We start from the raw sequence: 23,295 nt of genomic DNA, 5'->3' as shown, positions 1-23,295 counted from the left end.
CGCTTGTGAGTGGCTTCCTACCGACAGGATTTGAACGACTGTAACAGGACAGGCAAGCTTCTAGGCGAGAACGTCTATATGAGCAGGAAATTCCCCGAACAAGAACACCAAAGGGTGCTAACTTCTACAGCTTCCGTCAGAGCAAACAAAAGGCCAGGCTGCCACGGCGCGTGGGCGTCGCACCGGCTTCTCACGGGTGACGCTTTCCTACGTCCCTTTTTTGCATTTTCAGGCGTGAAGCTTATTTCTTGCTTAAGCGGAAGTGGGCCTGCTACTTCACAGATTCCCGAAGGGATAAGACCCCAAACAGCGGGAACGCCCCCACAAGCCGACCCAGGCAGTCGCGAGGGGAGGCCGCAGGGAGGCCGCAGGGACGCGCCCGGGGCACGCTGGGAACGCTGGGTGCCCCGGCCCTTCTGACCCGGAAGGGCTGGCGTGTGGTAACCCCGGCTTCCCTAGCAACCGAGCGGGCGGGAGTCCTCCTCGCTCTCGCCGGCTGCCTCCCAGGATGCCGCTGCAGCTTAGCAATTACAGCTGGCGGCAGACGAGCACTGCGGTCTTCATCTCTGTGCCCCTCCGAGGCGTCAGCGTCCGAGACGCGGACGTGTTCTGCACCGAAAATTATCTGAAGGTAGGAGCGCAAGTCGTGCCGGCCGGCCCCAGGGGTGTGGTCTGAGGCGTCTGCTACGGCATGGCTGTGGACGCGCAAAAGGCGCGTCCTTGCAGATGAGCATCCTAGAATATTAGTCCTATTAAAAATAAAGCAAAACAAACAAAATAAGTTACGAATCTCATACAGGTGACACCTCGTCTGTAGATAGATGTCATCGGGTCAGGGATGATTTTATCCATGGCTTCCATATGCCTTGCTACTTTTATCGGGACCTGGGAATAAATTTATAGCAGGAATTTAAGAAAATGATTTTGGCCTCCATCACTTATTTCTTAAGGGGTGTGCCTTTCATTTTGTGTAGCCAGATTAACTTCCGTTTCCCCCCTCTGAATAGGTGAACAGCCCTCCATTTTTATTCGAGGTGTTTCTCTATGCTCCCATAGACGATGAGAGCAGCAAAGCCAAGATTGGGAATAACATTATTGTTTTCACCCTGCACAAAAAAGAAGCAGCCATGTGGGAGACCCTTTCTCTGTCAGGTGGTAAGTTCTTTACTAAAAGATGTTAAGCCGGTTGTGCTTTTTAAACTTTATACTATTCAAAAATTTATGTTTTGAAATAATTATGTTGCTCTTCTAGGAAAACAAAATAGGCACGAGTGTGATTTAAATGAGGTAGTGCTTCAGCTTCCTCTTAAATAACCTAATAACCTAATCATTGAGTATCGAATTTCTAAAAAATTAGAGTCTGTTAATAATAGCTCTTTAACGATGTGAGCTTCTGTCTTCAGAGGATAAGGCCTGCAGGTGTGGCCTTTACGAGCACTCATTTCGTATTAGGCATTAGTTCATCTATTAATCCTTGTAATAGTCTATCACTTAGGTACTCACCAGCCCCACCATTTTTTTTTTTTTTCCTATTGAGGTGAGGCTACTGAGGTGCAGAAAGGTTGAGTAATTGCCGAAGGTCACACTCAACAGTGGCTACATATTTGAAGATATATTCTACAGAAGATAATGAAAGACAGGGAAGCCTGGTTGGCTCCTTATGCAGGAATGGGAAGGGAATTTTGTTTTCTAATCATAACAGTCCTCTCTGATTTACATATCTACTTTCGTTGCACAGCTGCTTGATTCTTCTCTTTCATAGTTACATGGTCAGCTATTCCAAATTTTGACCATTTGAGCCAAGTGTTGGCAAACTTTTTCTGTAAAGGACCAAATGATATTTTGGATTTTGTGGGCTATGTGGTCTGTGTTACAGTTACTCAGCTATGTCATTGTCGTGCAAAAGCAGCCATAGACAATATATATTTATTGACACTGAAATTTCAATTTATTCTAGTTTTTAAAAGTGAAAAAGTGAAAGTGTTAGTCACTCAGTCTTGTCCAGCTCTATGCTATCCCATGGGCTGTAGCCTGTCTGGCTGCTCTGTCCATGGGGTTTTCCAGGCAAGAATATTGGAGTGGGTTGCCATTTCCTTCTCCATGGGATCTTCCCGGCCCAGATCTTCTGCATCACAGGCAAACTCTTTACAGTTTGAGCCACTTATGTCATTAAACATTACTATTATTTTGATTTTTTCAACTACTTAAAACTTTAAAAATTATTCTTAGCCTATGTGCTGTGAGCAGTCAGGCAGCAGATTGGGTTTGACTGTAATTGCCAATTAGACGAATCAAAACAGTCTTAAAACTAACTTATATAACAAGTAATGAACATTAATTTTACTTCAGAAACCAAGTTTGAGATTCTTTTAGAAGTCAAACTCAGTTTTTTTTAAATTTGTTAACCTTGATTTTTATTTTTTTCAAACTCATTTTTACATGCAATTCAGTGGACTTGTTTTAATAATCTTTTTTTCCACATATAGTGTTATGAAACTCCAATATCTACTCCAAGCCTGCCTCCCTCATTATTCACAAAATACTGCTCCAGTTTTTTCTGAAGTTCCTTCTTGATCCATTTTTCATTTCTTTTAGATGTGGAGCATTTAATTTGGAAACGATTTTTTAAAAATTATTTCTGCCCCTGGTCCAGCTCTCTACCACCCTGTTGCTAAAACAGGTGGATGGTTGGGAAGAGGCTTCAGACCTCATTGCAGTCCTGATTTCCAGCCAGGATCTTGGATGGGTAAAAATTCCATACTCTTTACTCATTTTTAACTGAAATTTAGTATTCCCTTCAATTATGAATGTAGACAACAATCAAAAGGAGTATCAATAAAAATCACAACATGTTCATATCAGGTACCTTTGCCTTTTAGATGCATTACTTTGAAATTATATATTAGACATTTTGCTATATATTATATAATGCATAAATAAAGAAGCAGATATTTGTATATCACAAATTTAATGTTTTGTGTTTTAATATAAGACTTAATATTTTGCAAGTATTTTAATATAACACTTTGTAACTCGTTTTCTTTATGTGTTATTTTCACATATTTTAAAATAATATGAAGGGTTAGTATAAGGGTTTACTAGTCATCCCTCCACTCCTGCCCTCCTTGTCACTTCTTACTTCACTCTCTCCCAAGTTTCCTCTCTCCTACTGTTTTTTTCCTTCAAAGTCTAGATCCCTTCCTTAATCCTTATTCTCTTAAGATAATTTACCCCATAATGGATCACAGCCTGCAGTTTCTAAAATACTGAATCACTGAATAAAAAATAACTGAATGGTAAAGTTCTGTATGTAACATGTCATGTGACTTTATAATTTTTCCTAAAGCTTGCCCTGTACTCTTCATACATAAAGCTCACCATTTATATTTTTGAAGGTGATTGATCATGTCAGATGATCTCAACCCATGTACTCTTCTAAGAGACCTCATAGTGATGCTTGATTGTGATCAGGTTTATAAGCTAATAGGAGAGAGAGGAGTATCAGTGTGTCCTCTTTCCTCCCCTCCGGCCCCCTTTGCCTCTCCCCATCCCCCTCATTGCACACCCTTTCTCTCCCTCTTGTGACCCTCTCCTCCTTCTCTCCCTCCCCTCTCTGCATCCTCATTCCCTCTCTTATTTCCTCTCTGCATTGCTCCTCTTCTCTCTCATTCGTATCTTTCTTTTTTTTTTTTTTGAAAGTCATTCGTATCTTTCCTCTCTGTCTCTCTGTGTCTGTCTGTCTTTCTCAGTGCACAAAAGCATCCATTCTTTGCTAATTCATTACTGTTACAGTCACTCTTATTAGCTTCTTGACTAGTTTAATACTGAGAAATGTTCTTACTTCTGCATGTGAAGTTGGGTCCAAAACCATCTTAATCCAGATCAATATGTAGGAAAAACAGATTCTCCTAAGTAAAACAAATTCATCATGATTCTAATTTAGTGATATTCTTTATGTTTTAGTTGACAAAGAGATGATGCAAAGAATAAGGGAGAAATCTATCCTACAAGCACAGGAAAGAGCAAAAGAAGCTACGGAAGCAAAAGCTGTGGCAAGGAGGGAAGATCAAAAATATACACTAGGTGTCATGATGAAGGTAAGTTGCAGATTGATAGGAAGGTCCTTTAATTAAAGATATAGTAGTAAACTATGCAGTGATAATTTGTTCCATCTACTGTACTTTCCACCTTTTTGTTTATACTTTGGTTACAGGACTTGCTGTGTTACATAGGTTGTCTGCTACTTCTGAAAAGCTGTATGAAAGCATGAAGGTTGAACAGTGGATTTACCTGTTTTAGGGAGAATGTTCTATTTCCAGGGGAACAAAAGTTATAAGGTTTTATGGTGGAAGTGTTTTACTTCTTTTTTTATATTGATATTGATGTACATTATTATTTAAAACAAGAAAAACATAGATTCAACACTGAATATTGACGAATAATATCTTTTAATTGTTGAGGCTTTCAAGTTAAAGCTTTAATCAGTAATATATTTTTTGAGATATAATTCACATACCATACAGTTTGCCTATTAAAAGCTTACAATTCAGTGGTTCTTTAGTATATTTAGATTCATAAAACCATCACCACAGTCAATTTTAGAACATGTTCATCACCCCAAAAAGAAACCCTGCACCATGAGCAGTCCCCTCCCTATTCATCCAAACCTCTAACCCTAGACAACCACTAATCTACCTTCTGTCTCTATAGGTTTACCTATTCTGACTAATTTTTACAAATAATTTCCCATCTTAAATTCTCATTTTGAAATGACTAAGAAATCTATAACAAGCATTATCTCATCAAGAGCTCTGTGGACTCATGATTGTTCTTTTGCATTTGGATCACTAGTGTTGTTTTTATAATCAACAGTTCATAATTCCAGTCCATAATTCCAAAGACTTCTCTGCTTATCACTTGTACTTGACTTTTAAATATTGCCAATGGTTAATATACTTCGTGTTTTACTTAATAATTGAACATGTGGTCAGCCATCCAAAGATTTCTGCTTTTAGTATACTTGATGAGTTCCACCTTTTCTTGATCATATTATGACTACGATCAAACTTTTCCTGAATTTTAAAAAAATACAAGCAAAATAGTATAAAATTTGTGGCAGCAAATAAGTATTTATTGAACTGATAAATTAATAGCCCGCATACTGCTGCATTGGTAAATATAACAAAGCTGAGCAATTGATTGCCAGGCAGTACCACAGTGCTCTACCTTGAAGTTGATAAATATCTCCTGACATATGAAAGCCTGACTTTGGTATTTGCAAAGGTAGTCTAGGGGCATTAATGTATAAAGAATGAAGCTGTAGTTTACATTGAAGTGATAGAACCTGTGAACGTCTGTACCCTATACTACAAACTATTTATTCTGTCTGTCTCTTCCCCTGAGTATTGTTGAGAGTTGAGACTATATTTTCTTTCATCCTTATCATAACCATTGCCAAGTAAATAGTAGGTGCTCAAATATTTGAATAAATTAATGTGACTACATTGTTTGAGTACTCTGTAATCATAGTAAAATTCTATTCTGGTGGATAAATGTAGCGAATTTTACTCTGTACAATATTAGACACCATTTAGAAAAGAACTTTGATGGTCCATTAAGAGTAAATGAAGCAATATGATGACAAAAGGCAGCTCATTATTAGGTTAAACCATAAATTAGCTTAAAACTTGATTTACATATACCAAAACCAGGTTTTTTTTTTTTTCTTTTTTTGTAGTAATCTTTTAAAAACTGAGCAGGGCTAGTGTTAAGACTCACTGTTTCAGTTTGCTATGCTGTATGGTGGTAAACTGCTCAGGCTTCCCTAACAGAACAGCACAGAGTGGATGACTTAAACCAACACACATTTGTCTTCTTGCCCGTCTAGGGCCTAGAAGTCTCAGATCAAGGTATAGTGGGTAATAGCTCTATTATTGGCTTGCAGATAACTAAAAGAGAGAGAAAAAAATCTCTGGTGTATCTTCTTAGTAGGGCATATCCTGTTGTATCAGGGCCCCACCCTTATGACCTCATTTATCCTTAATTACTTCCTCAGAAATCCATGTAAACGGGAGTTAGAGCTTTAACACATTTGAGGGGACTCAAACATCTAGACTGCAATTCAGGAGACTGCCTGCAATGCAATATACCCAGGTTCAGTCCCTGGGTTGGGAGGATCCTCTGGAGAAGAAAATGGCAATCCACTCCAGTATTCTTGCCTGGGAAATCCCATGAACAGAGAAGCCTGGCAGGCTAGAGTCAGTTACGACTTAGTGACTAAACCACCAAACCAACTATCTAGTCAATAACACTGTAAAAACTATCCAAAATTTAGTGGCTTAAACAGCAATTCCCAGCTTTTTTGGCGCCAGGGACCAGTTCCGTGGATTTTGCTGTGAACCGGGAGTGGGAGGTGACGGTTTCAGGATGATTCAAGCACATTGCATTTATTGTGTGCTTTATTTCTAATCTAATAACTGCCGCTGATCTGAGGAGTTACTGATCTGTGGCCCAGAGATTGAGGACCTCTGGCTTAACACATTATTTCTCATGATTCTGCATGTTGGTCAGGCAGTTCTTATGGTCTGAGTTTGCCTTGGTTGTGGCTGGATGTTCTAGGATGACCTCACTCATATGTCTAGAGCTTTGCCTTGGAAAGCCAAAGCTCCTCTCCATGTGGTATTTCATTCTCCAGGTTAGCACAGATTTCTTTCTTTTTTTTTTTTTAGCACAGATTTCTTTACTTCATAATTAGTGTTTCCGGGATCAGGAATGGGAAAGCCCTAATGTACAAGCCCCTTTAAACACACTTCTGTGTCACATTTTCTAATGTTCCATTTACCTAATATTGCATAGAATCAAGCCCAAATTAGGGTTAGAGAAATAGACTGCACCTTTTCTGGGGAAGAAAGATGAAGTCACATTGCAAAGGGACGTGCTTATAACTAAGGAAGAAAATTTTGGCCATTTTATAACTTAGTTTGAATTGAAAAGATTGGAGTTTAAACAATAAAGATAATTTGATTTCATCTAGCAGGAGAAATTCAGAGACAGAGTAGTGAATCTAAGCCCTGACTTATCTCTCTACAACATCCTTAGCACTGCCTTTTCTTTGTAACTGCTTTATTCTTAGGCTGAAAGGAAGATGATCCGCATCTGCACATAAGCAGGAACCAGCAGGAGACAGTCTGTCTATTCTGTTGGTTCCCTTTCAAGCCCCATAAAATGATTGCTTTATATACAATAGAATGATATTTCAAATGGCAGTCAGTTTTACATATGTGCAAATATACCTTTACTTCAAGTCTTATCGCTTCAACCTTGGTTTACTGCATCCATGTCTCCTTATCTTTGCTACTGATCTGTCATTCATTTAGCAGACATTTATTGAATACTTTTAAAAGATATTGAGGCAGAGCTGACAAGTCAGTCTTCGATTTCAGTTTACTCATAGTATAGAGAGGGTGACAGACAATAAAAAGCAAAGATTACAGCCTGGTGTGCATAAGAAGTCATGGGCAGATAAAGAGAAAACACTGCCTACAGATTGGTATCTCAGTCTGTAAGGATGGTCAGGAAATAGGAGGCAGTGTAGTTTGTGCTGAATACTGGAGAATGAGCTACAGTTATCTAGGGATGAATGGGAAAATGACATTATAGTCAGTTTTGTATAAGTGCTCGACAGAATATGGAACAGTTGTGATGAGAAATAAAATTTTGATATTTAGAAAAATCTCTTGAGGGAACTCTAGGAATTTTCAGCAAGAATACCAAAATAATTGGTTTTGTGTTTTAGAAAGCTCATTCTGGCTAATGAGTTTGAAGAGGTTGCAAGGAGGAGGCAGAACTTTTGTATTCTTAGGATGAAAGGATTTTGAACATATTTTTGTGTTGAAGAAAGAAGCCAGTAAAGAGGGAGAGATTGATAATATAACCAGGAGAGAGGATTGATGATGAAGCAGTTTTTTTGTGGTGGGATGAAGGTTGGAACAGGTGAAAAAATTAAGTCCTATGCAATAGGGGATATTTTATCTTTTGACTAAAGGGCAGGAATAAAGAATAACCAGGGGTTTGGAAAATTTTTCATGACACAGATATTTAAAGTAATCCTTTGTTTTCATGGTGAAGGTAGAAAGTTCATCTACCCAGAGCATGAAGAATTGAGATGGAGTAGGGGTGACTTAATAGAAGCTTGGAATATTGATGCCAGACTAATCTGAAACATGCTTTTTCCCCTCTTTACTTTGGATTACTGTTGCCTACTTTTCCTGTTTTTTTCACTCTTTGTTTTGTAGGTTATCTTCTATTTTGAAATTTTTGGTTCTATTTTATTTTCTCTTTTAAGGAACTTGTTTTCCCACTAATTTTTAACCTAAATAGGTCAAATTTGAAGTGCTTTCTTCTGCTATTTTCTTAAAGTTGAAACTCAGAAGCGTGGAACGGTAACTTCGCCTGATTATATGTGAGTTGCTTTCTGGAGTTGTCTAGATTATACTATAGGGTCTTTAAAAAGTCCTTATTGGTGAAGCCACATGCCCTGTTTATTGGACGCATGTATAACTAACATATAGAAAAGCTACAAGTAACTGCTTTCTCATTTTTTTGTTCTATGCATTTGTAAAGGTGATTGTTTTATTTATGTATTTAATCTTGCAGCTTATGGGATTCCAGTTCCCTGACCAGGAATTGAACCTGAGTCATGGCAGTGAAAGCCTGGAATCCTAACCACTAGGCCAGTAGGGAACTCCTGTAAATATGACTTTTAAATTTCTCTTTTTGGTAGTTTGTTGTTAGTGTATATAAATGCAACAAATTGCTATAGGTTAACTTTATATCCTTCAACTTTACTGAATTCATGTGTTAATTCTAATAGTTTTTTGGTGGCATCTTTAGGATTTTCTTTATATAGTATCATGCCATCTGTAAACAGAAATAGTTTTACTTCTTCCTTTCCAATTTGGGTTCATTTTCTTTTATCGTCTGGTTTTTATGGCTAGGACTTTCCATACTATGTTGAATTAAAGAGGCAAGAGTGGGACTCCTTGTCTTGTCCTGATCTTAGAGGAAATGCTTCAGCTTCTTACCATTGAATGTGATTTGGCTCTAGGTTTGTCATATATGGCCTTTAATATGTTCAGGTATATTCCCTCTTGTATCCACTTTGTGGACAGTTTTTATCATAGATGGATGTTGAATTTTGTTGAAAGCTGTCTGTGCATCTGTTTAGATGATCTTAAGATTTTTATTCTTCAGTTTGTTACTGTGGTGTATCACATTGATTGATTTGTGGATATCCCTGCATTCCTGGGATAAATCTCACTTGATCATGGTGTTTAATCCCTTTCATGTACTTTTGGATTCAGTTACTTAGTATTTTGTTGAAGATATTCACATCTGTGTTCGTCAGTGATATTGGCCTGTAATTTTCTTTTCTTTTTTTTTGGTGGTGTCTTTGTCTGGTTTTGGTATCAGGGTAATGCTGGCCTGGTATAATGACTTCTGAAGCATTCCTTCCTCTTCAGTTTTATGGCGTAGTTTTAGAAGGATAGATGTTAACTTTTCTTTAAATATTTGGTACAGTTCACCTGTGAAACTGTCTTTCCTGTACTTTTGTTCATTGGGAGTTTTTAAAGGCAGTAATCAATTTCAGTACTGGTAATTGGTCTGTTCATATTGTATATTTTTTCTTGATTCAATCTTGGGAGATTTTACGTCTCTAAGAATTTATCCATTTCCTTTAGGTTGTCCATTTTATTGATGTATAAATTGTCTGAGTAATTTCTTATGATCCTTTGTATTTCTGTGATGTTAATTATAACTGATGTTTTTCATTTCTGATTTTATTTGGGCCTGCTGTTTTTTTAAATTTATCTGTCTAAGTAATAGTTTATCAATTTTATTTTTTGACAGATTCAGCTTTTAGTTTCAGTGGTTTCTTAAAATTGTTTTTTAGCCTCTATTTTATTTATTTCTTCTCTGATCTTTGTATTTCTTTCCTTCTACTTTGGATTTTATTTGTTCTTTTTCTAGTTCTTCAGATTATTATTAGGTTGTTTACTTGAGATTTTTCCTGTTTCATGTAAGCTCGTATTGCTGTAAACTTGCCTCCTTGAACTGCTCTCGCTCCGCGGCATAAATTTCAGTCATTGTTTCCATTTTCATTTGTCTCCAGGTATTTTTTGATTTCCCCTTTGATTTCTTCAGTGACCTGTTTCTTGCTCAGTAGCATTTAGTTTAGCCTCCACATGTTTGTGTTTCTTGCACTTTCTTTCTAAGCTTATAGCGTGTGGTCAGAAAAAATGCTTGATATGATTTCAGTTTTCTTAAATCTGTTCAGGCATATTTTGTAGCCTAGAATGTGATCTGTCCTGGAGAATGTTCCATGTGCACTTGAAATACTTATTCTGCTATTTTTGAATAAAATGTTATATATATATATATATATATATATATATACACACACACACACATATATATAAGGCCATCTGATCTAATGTGTTACTTAAGGCCAGTGTTTCCATATTGATTTTTTTGTCTGAATCATCTATTGATTTAAATGGGGTGTTGAAGTTCACTACTTTTACTTGTTAATGTCAATTTTTGCCTTTATGTTTGTTCATATTTATGTATTTAGGTGTTCCTATGTTAAGTGAGCATATATTTACAATGATTATATCTTGTAATATCTTGTTGGATTGATTCCTTTATTATTATGTAATGTCCTTTTTCATCTCTTGTTACAATCTTTGTTTTAAAGTCTATTTTGTCTGGTAGTAAATATTGGTACTCCAGCTTTTTCCATTTTCATTTGCATGAAATACCTTTTTCCCTCCTCTTACTTTCAATCTGTGTGTCTTTAGATATGAAATGAGTCTCTTGTTGGCAGCATACAGATGGGTCTTGTTTTTGTATATATTCAGCCACTCTTTGTCCTTTAATTGATCCTTTTAGTTCTTTTACATCTAAAGTAATTATTGATAGGTATGTACTTACTGCCATTTTGTTAAGTTTTGGGGTTGTTTTTGTAGTTCTTTTTATTCCTTTCTTCTCTTGCTGTCTTCCCTTATGATTTGATTCCTTTCTTTAGTATTATGTTTGGATTCATTTCTTTTTTGTGTTTCTGTTATACATTTTTGGTTTGTGGTTACCATGAAGTTGTATATAGTAACCTATATATGTATGTGAGTGTTTGTTTTTACTCTCCCTCCCCCAACATTTAATGCTTTTGACATTATTTTTTACATCTTTTTGTTTTGTATATCCTGTAACTGCCTATCATGGATATAGATGATTTTACTACTTTGTTTTTTTACCCTTCCTACCAACTTTATAAGTGGTTGATCTACTACCTTTACTGTATATTTGAGTATATACAATGAGTATATACTCATTGTATATACTCATTGTATATTTGAGTATATACTCTCTCTATATATATTTGAGTATATATATATTTGAGTATATTTATGTATATTTGAGTATATACTCAATGTATATATATATATATATATTTGAGTATATATATATATATATATTTGAGTATATACTCATTGTATATTTGAGTATATACAATTGAGTATATACAATTTGAGTATATACAAATTGAGTATATACAATGAGATTGTATTCTTTTATAACTTTTATATGTCTAGTTCTGGTCTTTTCTGTTTTGCTTAGAGAAGACCCTTTAATTCTTTGTAAAGCCAGATTAGTGGTGCTCAATTCTTTGCTTTTGCTTGTGTGTCAGATTATCTCTTTCAAATCCAAAATAGCTTTGCCATGTATTCTTGGTTGTAGATTTTTCCCTTTCATCACTTTAAATATATAATGCCACTCCCTTCTGGCCTGCAAAGTTTCTACTGAAAAGTTATCTACCAGTTTTATGCGCACTCCCTTGTATGTAACTAGTTGCTTTTCCCTTGATGCTTTTAAGATTCTCTCTTTATCTTTAATTTTTGCCATTTAATTTATAGTGTGTCTTGATGTGGACCCCTTTGGATTGATGTTATATGGGACTCTGTGTTCCCTGGACCTGTTTCCTTTCCTAGAATGGGAAATTTTCAGCTATTATCACTTCTAATAAGTTCTCTGCCCCCTTCTCTCTCTCTTCTCCATCTGGGACCCATATATTGTGATTATTTGTTTGCTTGACGTTGTTCTAGAGGTCTTTAAGACTGTCCTCATTTTTTAGAAATGCTTTCTTTTTTTCCTGTCAGCTTTGGTAATTTCCACTACTTTGTCTTCCAGTTCAATGATCTGTTCCTCTGTATCATATAACCTACTGTGATTCCTTCTATTGTTTTTTATTTCACTTATTATATGCATCAGCTCTGTTTGGTTCTTTATATTTTCTAGCTGTTTGTTAAGTTTCACACTGTGTTTATTTATTCTTAAATCCTTTATTGGTTAGATTGTCTTCACTTTGTGTAGTTCTATTTCTGGAGTTTTGTCTTGTTCCTTTGTTTGGACATAGTCTTTTGTTACCTCATTTTGCCTAATTCTTTGTGTTTATTTGTAGGTATTAAGTAGATTATTTATATTTCCTGATCATGGAGAATTGACCTTATGTAAAAGACAACCCTATGGGACCCAAAAACATACTCTCCTTGGGTCACCAGAGTTATATGATTTAGGGCTAACTCCTATGCAGCTAAGTGGGGCCTTCTCCTGTGTCAGGGCCAGCTGCTGTGGGCATGGGCATGGGTAGACAAGGCTCACGCTTATCCCTGTTTTATGTGAGGCCCTTCTGATAAGGAAGAAGTCAGCTGACAGTGGACAGAGCTGGGTCTTGGTATGTTTGGCTGCATGGCTTGGGCTGTCCCAGAGTTGATGCTAGTCTGATGGTGAGTGGGGCCAGGTCCCACTAAGTCTATCTTTGGGCAGGGGACCCTGGAGCATCTGGCTGCAGGGCCTGGGGGATCTCAGGATTTGTGTTACCTGCTAGAAGGTGGGGATGGATCCTGGGGGATCCTGTGTCTTGTGTCAGCCCACCGGTGGGCAGGGCCAGATTCTAAAGTCTGGGATCTGGCCCTGGCTGAAAGACTGTGTAGCCAAGGCTGGTGCTTGCCCATTGGTGAGGAAAGCTAGGTCTCCTGTGAAGCTTGTAGCTTGACCGTAGTGTCCTGGTACTGGTGCTGATAGGCTGGTGGGCAAGTAAGCTTCCTGCTAGAGGGAGAACTCCAGAATGTTCCTAGCACCAGTGTTCTCATGGTGGAACAAGCTCCACAGAGTGCCTGCTGCCAGTGTCCTTGGGAGGAATCCAGGTCACTTCCTGGCTCTTTGGGAAGTTTTCCAGTATCAGCCAGTGGCTTTGACCTAAGCTCCTTTCACCTTATTGCCTTCATTCTGGGTCTTTGAGTGTGTGAAATTTTGCTACTCAGCTGTGTTGGTTACTCCCCTATCACTATTGCTTTTACATTTTATTTTTTTATCTTTCTCATCTCTGATATTTCTAATAACAAGTTTTACAGACCAAATGCACTCTGGCTTTTTGTTTGTTTTCCTTCTTCCTGCTGCCGCCATGGTGACTTTTAAAAATTTTAAGCTGTTTTTTTCCAGTTACTGCAGGAAAATTGACAAATAAAATTGTAGTATATTTAAACCATACAATGTGAAGATTTGATCCATGTTTTTTTTTTTTTTTTGATCCATGTTTATATAGTGGAAGGAATCACATTTTCAAGTTCACTAATATATCTGTCACTTCACATAGCTACCTTTTTTTCATCTTTGTTTTTTGAGGTGAATCCTTCAGATCTACTCTCTTAACAACTTTCAATTATGTAATACAGTTTATCACTGTAATCAATATGTTGTATACATTAGATCCTCAGCAGTTACTCATCTTACAGCTGAAAGTTTGCGCCCTTTCACCAATGTGCTCCCATTTCCTCACCTCCCCTCCAGCCCCTGGCATCACGACTCAACTTTCTGTGATTCTGATTTTTTTTTTTTAAGATTCCATGTATGGGCTTCCCTGGTGCCTCAGATGGTAAAGAATCTACCTGCATTGCAGGAGACCTGGGTTTGATATCTGGGTTGGGAAGATCCCCTGGAGGAGGGCATTGCAACCGACTCCAGTATTCTTGCCTGGAGAATCATCATGGACAGAGGAATCTGGTGGGCTCCAGTCCGTGGGGTTGCAGAGTCAGATATGACTGAGCGACTAAGCTCAGCACCTGATACCATACAGTATTTATTTTTGTGTGGCTTATTTTGCTCAGTGTACTGCCTTCCAGGTTCTTCCGTGTTGTTGCACATGGCAAGATTTCCCTCTTTTTTTAAGGTTGAATAATACTCTGTTTTGTGTGTATATGTGTACATATATATTTGTTGTTGTTTAGTCACTAAGTCGTGTCTGACTCTTCTGTGACCCCATGGACTGTAACCTGCCAGGCTTCTCTGTCCATGAGATTTCCTAGTCAGGAATACTAGAGTATCATTGCTATTTCTTTCTCTAGGGGATCTTCCCAACCTAATGATCGAACCTGTGTCTCCTCGCAGTGGTAGGCGGATTCTTTGCCACTGAGCCACCATGGAGGTCCATATATATACATATATATATAGAAAAAAAAAAGTGTACAATTCTTTGGCTTTGTTTATTCACAGGTTATACAACCATCATTACTATCTAATTTTGGAATATTTTTATCACCTCTGAAAGGTACCCCATGCCCATTAGTAGTCACTCCTCACTCTTCCCTCCCCTAAAAATCCCTAGTCTCCTTTTTGTCTCTGTGAATTTGCCTATTCTGAACCTTTCATATACCATATATGGCCTTTGGTGTCTTCAGTCTTTCACTTAATATAATGTTTTTAGAATTTATCTATGTTGTAACATGTCTGAGACCTTTATTCTTTTTATGGCTGAACAATATTCCATTGCATGAGTATACCACAGTTTGTTTATCCATTCATCAGTTGGTGGAAATTTGGTTTCTTTTCATCTTTTGGCTTTTGTAAATAGTGCTACTGTTAACATTCACTTATAAGTATTTGTTTGCATAAATGTTTTCAACTGATTTGTGTATAAACCTAGGAATAGAATTGCTGGGTCATTTGTAATTGTATATTTAATTTTTTGAGGAATCACCAAATAATTTCTCATAATTGTACAATTTTACATTCTTTCCAGCAGTATATGATGATTCCAGTTTCTTCCATCCTTGTTAACACTTGTTATTTTCCTTTTTTTTAAATTATAGCCATCCTATCAGATGTGAATTGGTATCTCAGTGTGGTTATGATTTGCATTTCTCTGACAGTGATTTTGAGCATCTTTTCATGTGTTTCTTGGCCATTTGTATATCTTATTTGCCAAAATGTCTATTTAAGTCAGTTTGCCCATTTTATAATTGGAATATTTGTCTTTTTGTTGTTTTATTCCTAGTTTTTTAAGGAATCTCCATACCGTCCTCCACAGTGGTTGTATCAATTTACCCCACCAACAGTGCAAGTGCGTTCCCTTTTCTCCACATCCTCTCCAGCATTTATTGTTTGTAGACTTTTTGATGATGGTCATTCTGACCAGTGTGCGGTGATATCTCTTTGTAGTTTTGATTTGCATTTCACTAGTCTATCCTGAAGGAGATAGGTCCTGGGTGTTCATTGGAAGGACTGATGCTGAAGCTGAAACTCCAGTACTTTGGCCACCTCATGCAAAGAGTTGGCTCGTTGGAAAAGACCCTTTTGCTGGGAGGGATTTGGGGCAGGAGGAGAAGGGGATGACAGAGGATGAGATGGCTGGATGGTATCACCAACTTGATGGGCATGAGTTTGAGTAAACTCCAGGAGTTTGTGTACATGGAGGCCTGGCGTGCTGTGATTCATGGAGTCACAGAGTAGGACACGACTGAGCGACTGAACTGAACTGAACTGAATAATGAGCGATGTTGAATATCTTTTCCTGTGTTTGTTAGCCATCTGTATGTCTTCTTTGGAAAATGTCTGTTTAGATCTTTACCCCACTTTTTGATTGGGTTATTTGTTTTTCTGGCATTGAGTTGTATGAGCTGCTGGTATATTTTGGAAATTAATCCTTTGTCAGCTATTTCATTTGCTATTATTTTCTCCCATCTGAGGGTTGTCTTTTCACCTTGCCTATAGTTTCCTTTGCTGTGCAAAAGCTTTTAAGTTTAATCAGGTCCCACTTGTTTACTTTTGTTTTTATTTCCATTACTCTAAGGTGGGTCATAGAGCATCTTGCTTTGATTTATGTCATAGAGTGTTCTGCCTCTGTTTTCCTCTAAGAGTTTTATAGTTTCTGGTCTTACATTTAGGTTAATCCATTTTGAGTTTATCTTTGTGTATGGTGTTAGGAAGTGTTTTAATTTCATTCTTTTACATGTAGCTGTCCCGTTTTCCCAGCATGATTTATTAAAGAAACTGTCTTTGCCCCATTGTATATTCTTGCTTCCTTTGTCAAAAATAAAGTACCCATATATGCATGGGTTTATTTCTGGGCTTTCTATCTTGTTCCTTTGTTCTATATTTCTGTTTTTGTGCCAGTACCATACAGTCTTGATGACTGTAGCTTTATAGTATAATCTGAAGTCAGGAAGGTTGATTCCTCCAGCTCCATTCTTCTTTCTGAAGACTGCTTTGGCTACTCAGGGTCTTTTGTGTTTCCATATGAATTGTGAAATTTTTTGTTCCAGTTCTGTGAAAAATGCCATTGGTAATTTATAGGGATTGCATTGAACCTGTAGACTGCGTTTGGTAGTATAGTCATTTTCATGATATCAATTCTTCCTACCCAGGAACATGGAATATATCTCCATCTGTTTATGTCACCTTTGATTTCTTTCATCAGTGTCTTAAAATTTTCTGTGTACAGTTTTTTTGTCTCCTTATGTAAGTTTATTCCTAGATATTTAATTCTTTTTGTTGCAATGGTGAATGGAATTGATTCCTTAATTTCTCTTTCTGATTTTTCATTGTTATTGTATAGAAATGCAAGTGATTTCTGTGTATTGATTTTGTATCCTGCAACTTTGCTAAGTTCACTGATCAGCTGTAGTGATTTTCTGATACATATCTTTCTATGTACAGTATCATGTCATCTGCAGACAGTGAGAGCTTTACTTCTTTTTTTCTGATCTTTATTCCTTTTATTTCTTTTTATTCTTTGATTGCTGTAGCTAGGACTTCTAGAACTATGTTGAATAATAGTGGTGAAAGTGGACACCCTTGTCTTGTTCCTGATCTTGGAGGGAATGCTTTCAGTTTTTCACCATTGAGAATAATGTTTGCTGTAGGCTTATCATATATGGCCTTTACTATGTTGAGGTAGGTTCTTTCTGTGCCCATTTTTTGAAGAGTTTTAATCATAAATAGGTGCTGAATTTTGTCAAAGGCTTTTTCTGTATCTGTTGAGGTTATCATATGGTGTTTATGTTTCAATTTGTTAATATGGTGTATCACATAGGTTGATTTGTGTATATTGAAGAATCCTTGCATCCCTGGAATAAATGCAACTTGATCATGGTGTATGAGCTTTTTGATGTGTTGCTGAATTCTGTTTGCTAAAATTTTGTTGAGGATTTTTGCATCTATGTTCATCAGTGATATTGGCCTTATAGTTTTCTTTTTTGTGTTGTCTTTGTCTGGTTTTGGTATCAGGGTAATGGTGGCCTTGTAGAATGAGTTTGGAAGTGTTCCTTCCTCTGCAATTTTTTGAAAGAGTTATAGAAGGATAGGCATTAGCTCTTCTCTAAATGTTTGATAGAATTCTCCTGTGAAGCCATCTGATCCTGGGCTTTTGTTTTTTGGGAGATTTTTGATCACAGCTTCAATTTCAGTGCTTCTAATTGGGCTGTTCTGGTCCTCCTCCTGTGTGTTCTTGCCTCCAATGTCCACAGCTATTAGAACTAGTGTTTTTTTTTTTTTTTCTTTTTTTTGTGGCGGCTCTCAACGTCCTTTTATATATTCCGTAGACAGAGTCTGCCTAATTGATCATGTGGATTTAATCTGCAGCTTGTACAGCTGGTGGGAAGGTTTTGGGTCTTCTTCCGTAGTTCCACTGTCCCTGACAGAGAAACCTGTCAGGCCACAGTCTACAGGGTCACAAAGAGCTGGACGCGACCAAAGCAATCCTGCGTGCATAGATGCAAGACTTTTTTTGCCTGTGGCAGCTCTTCCCAGTGAGAGTTGAGTGTGAAGGTGGACAGCTGCTTGGCTTCAGAGACCCTGGTGGTGCCAAGTGTGCTGGGACATGGACTACCTTCGCCACAGGAGGTATGGCCCTATCAGTGTCTTTTTTCGAGCCTCTTGTAGCTGGCGATCAGAAGGCCTCTTTGGCCAGTCTATCTCCGTAGCTCCGCCGTTCAGACACTTAGAGGGCTCCCTTGCCTTGCATCCTTCTCTGTTGTTTGGCACATCAGGCACATAGAGGGGCCCCCCTGGCTGGGGTCCTACTCTGTAAATCGGCGCATCAGGCACATAAAAGGGCACCCTGGATGGGGTCCTACTCTGTAGCTCAGTGCGTCTAGTGTTTGACCGGCCAGCCTCTCTTTTGTTCCGCTGTCGACGCTGGCGTGTGGGGAGAGAGAGGCTATTGTGATGGCTCCACCCCTAGGCATGACTCAGCAGTACTGCTTTGCTTCCATGGCTGCCCGGTTTTCCCCCACAGGCATTTCCCACCACAATCTCCTCCCTCACATCCTCTCTATCCATCTCCGCAGTCAACAGCAGCCCTCCACCTGGGTTTATGCCACAATCCCTAAATGCCAGCTGCGCCTTCCAGGGGAGCTGTGTCCCTGTCTGCGGCAAGGACTGCCTGATTCTCATTCCATTCAGGCTGCCACAGATCAGCTGTTTCCCTCTCAGCCTTAAATGTCTCTCCTCTGACTCAGACAGTTGCCCCGGTGTGGGGCTCGGACCCCTGCTTCAGTTCCCCCACCTGCTGAGGGCAGGTCCAGTCCTACTAACACTCCTGTTTTTCCCCCTGGTTCCTTCCTCCTGCCAAGTTTTGCATGGTTCTATATATTCTTTTCCGCTGGTCAGGTACTCCTGTCTGCTCCCAGCTGGTGTTCTACGTGCACTTCTGTGTTCGAAGGTGTATCCCTGATGTATCTGTGGAGAGAGATGTACTGCATGTCCACCTACTCCTCCTCCATCTTGTTCTCTCTGTGTTTTTGTTGTTGAGTTGTAAGAGTTCTATGCATATTCCAGATACTAGGCCTTTTTTAATGACTTTCAGATACTTTCTTCTATTTTGTAGATTGTTTTTTCACTTTGATAGTATCCTTCTTTGGTAGTATCCTGTGGTACACAGAAGTGTCTGTTTTAAAAATACGTTTTTATTTTTGGCTGTGCTGGGTCTTTGCTGCTGACTGGGCTTTTCTCTAGTTGCGGCGAGCAGGGGCTTCACTCTAGTTGCAGTGTGTGAGCTTCACTGTGGTGGCTTCTCATTGTGGAGCACAGGCTCTAGGGGGCACGGGCTTCAGTAGTTGCCACGCAGGCTCAGTAGTTGTGGTTCCTGGGCTCTAGAGCACAGGCTTAATAGTTGGGGCACATAGGCTTAGTTGCTCTGTAGCATGTTGGGATAGTCCCAGACCAGGGGTTGAACGTTGTCTCCTGCATTGTCAGGGAGATTCTTTACCATTGAGTCACCAGGGAAGCCTCATGAAAGGTTTAAATTTAAAGTCCAATATGTTTATTTTTTTTCTTTTGTTGCTCATTCTTCTGGTGTCAGTCATATCTAAAAATCTGTTGCCAAATCCAAAGTCATGAACATTTACCCTATGTGTTCTAAGAATTTTATGTTTTTACTCCTTACATTTAGGTGGTTGTTCCATTTTTAGCTAATTTTTGTATATGGTGTGCCGTATGGGTCCTGTCTCATTCTTTGGCTGGTGGATATTCAGTTGTTCTAGCACCATTTGTTAAAAAGCCTATTCTTGCTCTCTTTGAAAGGTTTTGGTAACCTTATCAAAAATCTGTCAGTGCATAGATGTGTTGATTTATTTCTGGACTCTCAATTTTATTCCGTTGGTCTGTGTGTCTGTCCTTATGTCAGTACCACACTTGATTTTTTTAATTAGTTAATTGTGTTTTTATTTAATTTATTTGACTGTGTCGGGTCTTAGTTGTGGCATGCAGGATCTTTTGTTGCAGTGCACAGACTCTCAGGTTGTGGCACGCGGCGTCAGTAGCTGCGTTGCATTGGTTTAGTTTCTCCATGGCGTGTGGGATCTTAGTTCCCTGACCAGGGATTAAACCTGAGTCCCCTGCATTGCAAGGCAGATTCTTAACCAATGGACCACCAGGTAAGCCCAATACCACATTTTCTTCATTACTGGAGCTTTGTAAATAATATATTTTGAAATTAAGAAATATGAGCCTTCCAGCTTTGTATTTTTAAAGAGTATTTTGGTTATTCTGGGTCCCTTGTAGTTACTACATTTGAATCTGAAGAAAGACTTTTCTATTTCAGTTAATATTATACCATATCTATGTGTTTTCTGACAATTTGAAAAGCCCTTTACATGAAATCTTATTTTTATAAGATTTCATATATATATATATATATGTTTAAAAAGTATAGAAAATGAATGGGGAGTAAGATCTCTTGTAATTTTCTCTTGTTTTTTGTATTTTTTATGTTTTTCTAATAATAAACATTTATTTTTTCTAATAAGAAAACATTTATTTTTGAAAACAGAACAGTGCTTAGCTTCCTATGATTATTTTTAGACTTTTAATTTCTTTTTGTTCTAACAGGAATTTACTAAAACTCTTATGTACATCTACCAAATTTCCAAACATATGAAAAATTAACTGTAGCCATTAGCATGATATCATGAGAAAAAGCAGTGTCTTTGACACTGTGTTTCTTATATTTACACTTTGTCAAGTCTACTTCCTTTTTGTGTAAGCATATCTCAAATTCACAGAGTCTGTGCAGAAATAAAATTTCAGCAATTATATATATGTCCACTTTTTTGTTTACTGCAGGCTTTTTCATCTTTTCCAGAGGTGTGGTTAAAATCTTTTTTTTTTTTTTTTAATTTCATTTGTCCTGTTGCCTCATGAGCTTAGGGGATGTCTGTGGTCTGTTTTTCAGAGTTGTTACAACTTGGGTGCAGGACAGTCAGTCTTCTTGCTCTCCTTTCCCCAGGTCCCTGAATCTAGACCTGAGTGAGCTTTTTGGGAAGTTATTGAAGGTTTGTAAGTAGATAATTTTAGGACAGTAATTTTTTTAATGCTCTGTGTATGGAGTCAGTTGCCCATACTTTATGGAGTTAAGCTTGAATGCCAGTTGAGTTGTTAGTGGCTAGTATATGTATTATGGAAAAGAGATGGTTGGTGTAGGGTCATGCATTCATAATACTGATTAGGGTGTTTGTTAGCTTTGAAAAGAACAGAGTGTGGGAGAAGAAATACTTTTGTTTCAGAGAGAAGTTGAAAGAATTTAAGATGTTGATGGTTCCCATCATCTCAACAGCAAGCTCTTTTGAACCAGAAGTAGTTTAGTTCAATAGGACACCTCCAAAAAGAAATTGTTTGCAGAAGTCTGTTATCAGAGATGAATAAGGTTACTATTGAGCAGCAAGGATAAGGTAAAGAGTAGGGTACAAGAGTAAGATATTAACTAATTTCCATTAGTCAAAATCTGGTTTAAAAAACTAAATTTTACTTCTGTTCCTCCATTCTGTCAGTTTTGCTCCTTGAAGCTGAAGGCTAGTTTAATAGAAGCATTTTAGCATATATAACATTAAATATATCAGTACTGTGTCTCTGTGTAGTAAATCTGAGTACTGACTTCAGGATGATTTCTTCGACAGTAAGCCAAAGCTGGATCTTTAAAAGATATCAGCAAATCATGATAAGACTGAAAAGTCATATAGTGTAAGACCAAAGAATGTTCTATCAAGTAATAACTTTTATTCAAGGAGAGATAGAGCTAACACTTTAGTAAGAGTTACTCTTATCTTTGTCTGTGTGCTTAGTCACTAAGTTATGTATGACTCTTTGTGACCCCCCTGGACTGGGCTTCTCTGTCCATGGGATTTTCCAGGCAAGAATACTAGAGTGGATTGCCATTTCCTCCTCCAGGGGATCGTCCCAACCCAGGGATCAAACTGGCATCTCCTGTGTCTTCTGCATAGGCAGGCAGATTCTTTACCACTGAACCACCTGGGAAGCCATCCTTATCTACACATGGAGTTTCCAAGGCACTTACAAATTCTTACGCTTTGTATGAAAGTCCAGATTTCAGTTTAGTTAAGTAAACTGAAAGGTAGATTACCTATGTCCAAATTTGCCAGTGAGTTAAATAAGTTCCTCTCAGTTTTTCTGAGTTTGACTTTTCACTTTGTGAATTATTTAGCCTTTGGTTCTTCTTACAGCTCTCACTGATGTCTTTGGGCCAACTTTGGCCAATCTGAAAATCTGCCAAAGGGAAAAGAAAATGTCCTAGTCTGCTTGGGTTGCCATAACAGGCCAACAGCAAAAACACAGACTGTGCAGCTTAGGCAATAAAACTTTATTTTTACATAGTTCTGGAAGCTGGGAAGTTCAATATCTGGCTTCAGGTCAATTCATTTTCTGATGAGGCCTCTTTCTGGTTTGTGGCTGGCTGTGTCCCTACATGATAGACACAGAGAGAGTGTCACTTCTGATGAAGACAATAATCCTGGTGAATCAAGGCTCTACCTGTATCATCTCATTTAATATTAATTTCCTCCTCGTAATTGTAAGCCTTATCTCCAAATATTGTTTCATTGAGTGAGTGTTAGGGTTTCAACACACAAATTTGGGGGAACATGATTCAGTTTTTAAGGAGAAGAGAACTGAAATGAAAATCAATTTTATTATGTTTTAGCTTTGGCTGAACACATATCATTCTAAACACCAGATTATCTTTTCCATAGAAATAAACTAAATAATTAAATTTCAGAAATTAATAGAAATTTTACACTATATGAAACTTCAGGCTGAATTAATAATCACTTTTCTTAGCTCATTGTTAGAATGATATATAGCTCCATGTGAAAGATGTTGGGTGAAAAAATAACACACAGCCTAAAAATTGAGAGTTATGTTTTTACTAAGGACCCAACTGAGGACTGGAGCCCTGCAAACAGCCTCTCAGATAGCTCTGGGGAACTTTCCCACAGAGGTGAAGAAGGACCTGGGATATAGAGAGTTTTTGCTGAAAAAAAACAAAAACCTTGTAGTTGAACATCAAAAGATTACTGCTTGTCACAAGAAACAGACATCTCAAATTAATGTTTTTAGTGCTTTTCGTGTATGGGAAGATGCTCAGTAATGCGCTTATTGAAATTATTCCTT

General features: G+C 37.9%; 1 protein-coding gene across 2 annotated transcripts in view; it reads left to right on the top strand.

The window, feature by feature from the left end:
• Positions 1-430: 430 nt before the first annotated feature.
• DNAAF4 (dynein axonemal assembly factor 4) overlaps positions 431-23,295 on the top strand; it is a 61,954-nt gene continuing 39,089 nt past the window's right edge. For both annotated transcript variants that reach the window (XM_061157208.1, XM_061157209.1), the window contains exons 1-3: positions 431-631; positions 1,008-1,155; positions 3,964-4,097. In XM_061157208.1, coding sequence (XP_061013191.1) covers positions 509-631; positions 1,008-1,155; positions 3,964-4,097 — 405 coding nt within the window. In that variant the 5' untranslated portion in view covers positions 431-508. The remainder of the gene's footprint in view (positions 632-1,007; positions 1,156-3,963; positions 4,098-23,295) is intronic.

This window comes from Dama dama, chromosome 12 (assembly GCF_033118175.1).
Source record: "Dama dama isolate Ldn47 chromosome 12, ASM3311817v1, whole genome shotgun sequence".
NCBI lineage: Eukaryota > Metazoa > Chordata > Mammalia > Artiodactyla > Cervidae > Dama > Dama dama.
The sequence above is the reverse complement of the archived record's forward strand: the minus strand, read 5'-3'. Positions and strand labels throughout refer to the sequence as shown.